This window comes from Kryptolebias marmoratus, linkage group LG10 (genome assembly GCF_001649575.2).
Source record: "Kryptolebias marmoratus isolate JLee-2015 linkage group LG10, ASM164957v2, whole genome shotgun sequence".
In the NCBI taxonomy this organism is placed as follows: domain Eukaryota; kingdom Metazoa; phylum Chordata; class Actinopteri; order Cyprinodontiformes; family Rivulidae; genus Kryptolebias; species Kryptolebias marmoratus.
Genome location: NC_051439.1, coordinates 9,836,826 through 9,844,026, shown reverse-complemented (window position 1 = coordinate 9,844,026; position 7,201 = coordinate 9,836,826). Strand labels below are relative to the sequence as shown.

Genomic DNA, 7,201 nt, shown 5'->3' with positions numbered 1-7,201 from the left:
CCTCCACTTCCCTCCGGCTGAAGTGCACAGAGTGCCTCTGAGCTATTGGGTGGAGCTTGCCTATAAGGATGAAACCCTCAAAGGCGGAAAAGAGAAATGGACTCAGCTGGTTTGTTTATTGGCATTGTATGACACACACTGCACCAATAAATCAAGGATGCCCAAAGAGAAAGGGGTCTCACTGCCTGACGCAGGAGCAATGAATCTTTTCAGTAAATCCCCACAACAGTGAGTGGATCAATAACAGTAAAGTGATCTCACAAGCTCAGGAAGGTGCAAAACAGCACTTTTGATTAACAGTCTACATCTTAAAGGGAGGTGGCTGGTTATTTTTTCATACAGAGCTGACACATAAATGAGTAAAAAGACGTCATATAAAGCTTATGTGGTTTTAATGAGATATTATTAGACTTACCAATGGATTAATTGTTTTTTATCACTTCTTATCAGCAAGTAAAAGTAAATAAATGAGGTATGTATCAGAAAGAAAGGAAAGTAGTTATCAGGATTTAGTCCTTTGGTTTATTTGGCTGAAAAATAAATGTGAACTATGAGCTACAATATAAATATAAAGCCTGCAGTTAGAATCAAAACTGCAGCCAACACAGCATAAGCTTCGGATGTCTGAGGCTGCATGTATGCCATTACTGTAAAGTCGTTTTCAGACTACCGTAACAGCTTTACATCGATTTTTGCAAATTAAATAAGCACCTGAGTGGAAAGAAGATTTTATCTGATAATGTCTGACTCTCAGCCTTCACTCCCCGCTTCTAAAATGTCAGAGGAAATATTCGTAATGGAAGTTTGCGTGGATGAAGATGTTTGAGTTTGATGAGGTCATAGAATGTTGCGTTTATACGACACTTGAGGCACTTTTGGAAAACAGATATACGAAAGTCCACAAATATAGGCTGGTTAGACATTAAGTAAAAAAAAGAAAATGTTTTTAAATGAAGTCAGTAAACATAATGGAAATGTGGTGCTGTTATTCCCAATCGCATTTGGCAGGTTGCAGGCATTTAACTCACCAGCTGAGCCTCAAACCCAACCATCAAGTTACTAAGATTAACAAACTTCCGGCGAACACAGCACTTCAAACCAAAATGCACAATTCACTAATAGTTTATCTGCAGTTAAAGTTGCAACAAAACTCTATCAAACATTTCTCTATTTTATAACCCTAGTTTGGACATCTTATTTCAGTAAATATTTAAACCATTTAAAATTCCCAAACATTTTGTTCATGAGGACCGAATATATATGGATTTTATGATTTATTAGAAGAACATGTATCCGAAAACTGCTTATCTAATTGATGTAAGGCAGTTTCTTAGATGTAATTACAATTTTAAACTATGTATAGTAACATAATCTTTTTGTAAGCCTTTGCAGGCAAAGCCCAAGACGCTTTTGTTTTGAAAAGACTTCCGGTGCCACGGTGGTGATTTCTGCTAACTTGTCTTTTTGCAGCTCCGCTTCGCTCAGTGCTGCCCTGCGCAACTGTGCTCAGCGGAGGATGGAGCACAAACACCTTTCTAGTACTACTGAGGGGCACACAGCATAATTTAGTCACATGGCCTGAGAGGTCTCTGTCAGAGAAAAACAACAAAGGCGTTTAAATAATGAGCCGTGTCAAAGTGTTCAAGGGGAGTAAATAATGTAATGCGGATGTGCCGCAGGTTGCCCACCTCAGTGAGGAGTGGACAGCTGTTTTCAGCCACACGGAGAGACTAATTGGCAGCAAACGCATAATTCAGTGAATAAAAGCATAATTACCTTGTTCAGGGTCCCAGTTAACTTGCTTTGTCGGGTGTTCTATTGGAAATTTCATCTCTGCTTTTTTTTTGTTGTTGTTCTCAGTCACAACACTGGCAGGCAAAAAAAATTAAAATTAAAAACGCGAATCCAAAATCAGACAATAGAGACAAAGGAAGGGATTACGACGCATTGCTTTCTCCGCGTCTTCGGTGCTTCATCTTTCCTGCTTTGGGAGAAACGCATCGCAAACCCGCATTGTCTGCCCGTCGAGTGGAACACTCCTCCTTTTTTTTCACCCCCGCCTTGCTTTGGACGCGGTGTCGCCCGCTCCCACCGACAGACTTCAGATGAGCCAGTGGACCTCAGATGCGTTCCAGTGAGGTGTCGCACCCCATACGGTGGTCCAAACAACATCAGACTGAAGCATAAAAAAAACTACCAATGTGCGTGTGTGTGTGTGTGGAGCCGAGCGTTTTTACGCACGCAACGAGAACAACGGAGAAGGATGCTCTCCTCCCTCTCAGCCCATGCAGCCACGACTCCACCTGCCCCCTTTTTCTCTGGAGATGCGTCGAGCTTCGCATCAACAATGTTTCCCCCACCACTGTGTCGATTCAAAGTCGTGACTTAAAGACCACTTACTCTTGGTTTTTGTTGGTGTTGTGTTTCTCTAAATCAAAAAACACAGAACAGGATTGGCGCTATCTCCTCTTCATTTGGCAACCGGCAGCTGAGCACATGGCGCACGACGGCACCAAATCAGGGACCGACACACTATTACATCACTCACATGTGGGAGTAAACGTGAATTATTGATTAATTTTGATATATAAAGATGAACAGCGCTGCTGCAACCCATCAAACCACCCAAATGTCCACTGTGCTAATAGGCTATAACAGAGCAAAGCTTAAGTATAAGGGATACTGGGTAATAACAATAATAATGTCTGGTTTTTCAAGCTTCACCATGCTCCTGTTTAATGCAACTTAACCCTACTTTTTTGTTCTGCTCCAATAAGCCTGATTATAAATCCATGATACATGTATATCAACACCAAATGCCATAATAGATATTTTTAACTTGTTTTCTTATGAACAGAACAGATTTAGATCTATGTTTTCATGGCCTATAGGCTTTACTAATCTGAGCTCATACTTGTTTTTGAGTCAAAGAAAAAAATATATATTTTTTTTTCACTACTATATTTTTACAGATGAAACATGCTTTTTAAATCCTTAAATGTGTGTCAATGTTTACCAAGGACATTTGTTTTCAAATAATTTCATTTTTTTTATCATGGCTCAGAAGAATATAGTGTGTTTCTCGTCAAAACTGATCAGAAGGATTTTATTTGTGAAAAGAGGACAGTGGCATAAAATTACAGCTGACATTTTAACTGTATAATCAAATTACTGCCGAAATACTATAATTTTAAAAGAGGCAGATGATAAACCCCAAATTCTTTAAACGAAAATGTAACAGCAGCCTCAGCAGGGCTGTCTTCCTCCTTCCACATTGATTATCTCTTAGTCTGGATTCTGTGTTGCTTTCATTTTCTGACTCTTCCCAGCATCAGGTTCCTGGCCTCTCTCCTCGTCATCAGTGTCCTGATCCCAGAAAATGACTGAGGCTGTTCAGTTGTTGTGCTGCCACAGAATGAATTATGAGCAAGGCCTCAGAAAAATTGTATTATACCAGAACTGTGCCAAAACTTCTATATGTGTTTTAAATAATGTTGTAAATGTTTGTGAGAGTGTCACCAAGTGTGGTTCCTGTGGGGGAAAGGTTCTGCTGTGGGGACAGATTCCCTCAGGTGTTGCTATGGAAGCGCGCGCATGTGTGTGTGGGTGAACGAGTGTGTGTGTCCACCCAAAAACAAATGCACCTGAGGGTGCGGTAAAAGAATTATGTACATCTGCTGAAGTCAGTTTTATGCATCTCATGTCTCACACTTTCATTTCTACTGATGGGTCACTTTAGACCTGGAACACCAAGGGTGTGACAAAGTTGAATAAAACCTCCAAAATTTAATGTAAATTATTAAAATTTGTTTTGTTCAGATGACTTGTGTGAACAAAGTCACAAAATCTTGTGTAAATTAGATCATAGAAAACGAGTTGCTTCAAAAACATTAAAATTTGACTGGACCACAATAGTCTACAAAACCAATTATGGGCTTTTCTATAATTTCAATAGTTTCTGAAAAAAACAGCTTTGCAAATAGTGGTAGAAACTTAGCTGCACATATACTATAGAACTACATAAAAGAACATTTATAGATAAGTGTTCACTTAAAAGGTGATTTCTACAACCATAAGGGGAAAAAAATGGGTGAAGTAGATGTCTGCCAGGGTCCTACTGAGTCAAAATATTTTAAATTATTGCACAAGTTATCATGAAACATCCTCGTTTCTACAGATCCTCAAAAAAAGAAAGAAGTGGAGTAATCAGCAGTCGACTCATGGCGTCGGCTTACTGATCAATAAGCAGCAACAACAATGGAGTATCTTTCAGGCTGGGTAAAAGTGATCCAATCATATCCAAGAAAGGTAATACGATCACATCTGAAAGGGTGGAAAAACAAAGAGGCAACAAAGCAGATGTTCAGGACAGATACAAATGTATTGGTAACCCACAGGCAAATACAATAAAGAGACTGACAGAAAGTCAGCCACAACCACCAAAGAGTAAGACAGGTGAAGAGCTAGCTGGATGCTTGAAACAAATTCCAAACCATCAACCTAAATGTGTTTCTCTTCCTACTTTGGCTGAGGTATTACACGAGCAGAGAACCTGATAACACCTATCAGATACCCTAACAGCTTGGCCAAGGGAGGAGTTAGAAGCCACTGCCATCAAAATAAGACAACTCCTCAAAATGCATGGAGGATTTCACTCAAAGCCGGGCACCCTGACAGGGCAAAAATCAGTGGAAGTGGGCTGAAGATGAGTGAGAATCAGAGCCGGTATACAGGATGAAACGACAAAGATCCCTGAAGCAAATCAGGAAGATGGAGGAAGATTTCTGCAAACAGAAACCCAATGTGGAAGAAGAAAATCCAGTGTGCCCCTGCACAGCATGGACCACCTAGAGACTGAGGAAGTGTCTGCAAGGAACCCTACAAATAACTACAGAAAGCTGGACTGAAGGACAGTACAGATGTATTAATCATGACTACACAAGAGCAATAGAGGCCAGGGTTTACACACCGGACAAAACCCAAGATTCAAGCTGTACAAAGATGAATAATATGTGGGCGTGGACAGAATACAACCAAATGTGTTATAGTGACATCATGGTCTTAATAAATCTGAATGTTTGACAGTTTTTAATTTATATGTAAGACCAAGACAGATACAAGATATACTAGAAAACTATTGTAGTGAAGAGAATGTGAAGAAGAAGACATTAAAACCAAACTAATTCAGTGTTTTTTTAAGAACACTGTTCAAGCCGTCCTTATACATCTGCCTTTTACAGTTTGCCAATGTTGATAAATAATGGCAGAGGTTATGAGGTTTGTCAAACAATACCAGAAGAATGAATAGAAAACATGATGCTGATGGAGCATTCCCATGACCAACATGTACGTATTTGAGTCTCACCTCTGTTCTGCTCCCATCATCTGACAGTCACAACACCATGCTGCAATAAATGAAGCCAGTTGTATGTCATAATGGCACAAATGGGTCTCTGTTTTTTTTAGGAATAAAAATAAGCTACTGTTACTGCTGTGGTTGGTTATCACAATGGTGCATCTGGCAGGTATTTAACACTTTACAGTTTTGGTCTGAATGAACATATTAACAACCCCATCATATTGTTTCAGTCAAATTTTGGATGCGCAACAAAAGCAAAAAATTAGACTAATTATAATGTAATTTTGTGTGTTTCCTAGCTAAAGTGTCCTAATATTTTTCATGTTCAATGTCACAACATCATATATTATGAGGCATCTAAGTGGTAAGTAAAAAAGCTTTGTTGTGTCTTTCTACCTCTTCAAATCATCAAAATCTACTTGGGACATAGATATGCCTTTAAAATTGCCAACATCTCTGTATGAACATCTCAAATACCCGTATTGCACTTGTTTTCTGATGCTAAAACTCAATGAATAGGAAATATAACCTTTTAGTGTTCCTGTTACTTAACAATAATTCTTGTTTTATGAAAAATGAAACCAAGCTATTGGGTTTCTTCTTCTTTGAACAAAGAGAGTTTCTATGTAGTGTCCTTGAATTATTATTTGGTGTCTGCTTCTCTTACAGGAAAACATTTGTACAAAAAACAGAATTCATGTGTAATTTTGTGAGGCTGTACTGCAATATCACAAGCATAAGATGTGTCTTTTTTTCTGTTTTTTTTTTTCGGGTAATTGGTTCCAATTGCACCTCCTGTCCTGACTAAAAACATGTAGATGTTTTCAGCATATTTCTTTTAAATAGTATTCTTTAGCTTTTAATAAAAGCATGGTTTGTTTTCTGCACTCTTCAAGCCTGTGGGACGTCCTTTCTACAGGGCACCGCCCCTTACGCACAAGCGTGATGACGTAAGCGGGCATAGCAACCAGCATGGCGACGGTAAAGCTTCGTTCTTTATTTGCGTGAGCTTGTCATTTATTTGGTTATTTTGCGGCACTAACATGTTCAAAGCTAAGCACCTCGAGGTTGCTGGATGCGCCGGAGATCTGCCTTCACTCCTGGGGAATAAATCAGAAGAAAATGGGATTCGCTGATTTTAACACTTCAATGGAATCGAGAACAGGTATGAAAAAATATTAGCATTGGCTAGCTAGCTGCGATGTAGCTAGTTGATTATTCAGCAGTGTGTTCCTGAAGCCTTCCGAAAAAACAAAACAAAACTTAAAAACTGAAACAGGATCTTTTATTTGTTTATTATCCATCAGGTATATGTGGTTTCTACTTTCCTTAATTTTGTAAATATCAGTTAATGTGAGCAGAATATTAAAACATGGCAGCAAATATAAACAAATGTGCGTATGCAAACAGGTTGTTTGTTTATTTATTCTTTTTTATAGTCAGTAAGTGAACAGTGCATCCTCTTTCTGTTTTTAGGCAGTGGATCATCTGGATTAGGATCCAGCTCTGGCCTGAGAGGACAAACTTTAAAAAGTAGTCGTAAGTATTAATATACAGTACAGAATATCCACTGTTTAAAGTAATGGTTGAATGTTTTAGCTTCCTTTATGTTTTCTTGTGTTTTTAGCTTTCTGTCCTCGCTCTTCCAGCAAGTTGACACAGTCCATCATTAAAGACCACATGGTGTCTCATTACAGAATGATTTACTCGGCTAAAGGTGAGCTACGTGACATGCACGTGTTATCGTCTACAGCAGTGTTTCTCAACCTTTTTTGGGCCAGCGCCCCCCTATCCATTATCAAGGCCTCTTACCGCCCCCCTCCCACCCCCCACCCTTTTTTT

The 7,201-nt window shown here is 39.1% G+C and overlaps 2 protein-coding genes across 3 annotated transcripts in view; one reads left to right on the top strand and one right to left on the bottom strand.

The window, feature by feature from the left end:
• kcnk10b (potassium channel, subfamily K, member 10b) overlaps positions 1-2,506 on the bottom strand; it is a 19,286-nt gene extending 16,780 nt beyond the window's left edge. The window contains exons 1-2 of one of the 2 annotated variants that reach the window (XM_017410712.3): positions 2,401-2,506; positions 1,777-1,868 (exon numbers count right to left, since the gene is read on the bottom strand). In XM_017410712.3, the coding sequence (XP_017266201.1) occupies positions 1,777-1,831 (55 nt within the window). In that variant the 5' untranslated portion in view covers positions 1,832-1,868; positions 2,401-2,506. Of the gene's footprint in view, positions 1-1,776; positions 2,029-2,400 lie in introns of those variants that run through there. The other variant, XM_017410703.3, reaches the window with a different exon arrangement.
• Positions 2,507-6,312: 3,806 nt separating this feature from the next.
• spata7 (spermatogenesis associated 7) overlaps positions 6,313-7,201 on the top strand; it is an 8,211-nt gene continuing 7,322 nt past the window's right edge. The window contains exons 1-3 of the mRNA XM_017411259.3: positions 6,313-6,524; positions 6,836-6,898; positions 6,987-7,076. Coding sequence (XP_017266748.1) covers positions 6,482-6,524; positions 6,836-6,898; positions 6,987-7,076 — 196 coding nt within the window. The 5' untranslated portion in view covers positions 6,313-6,481. The remainder of the gene's footprint in view (positions 6,525-6,835; positions 6,899-6,986; positions 7,077-7,201) is intronic.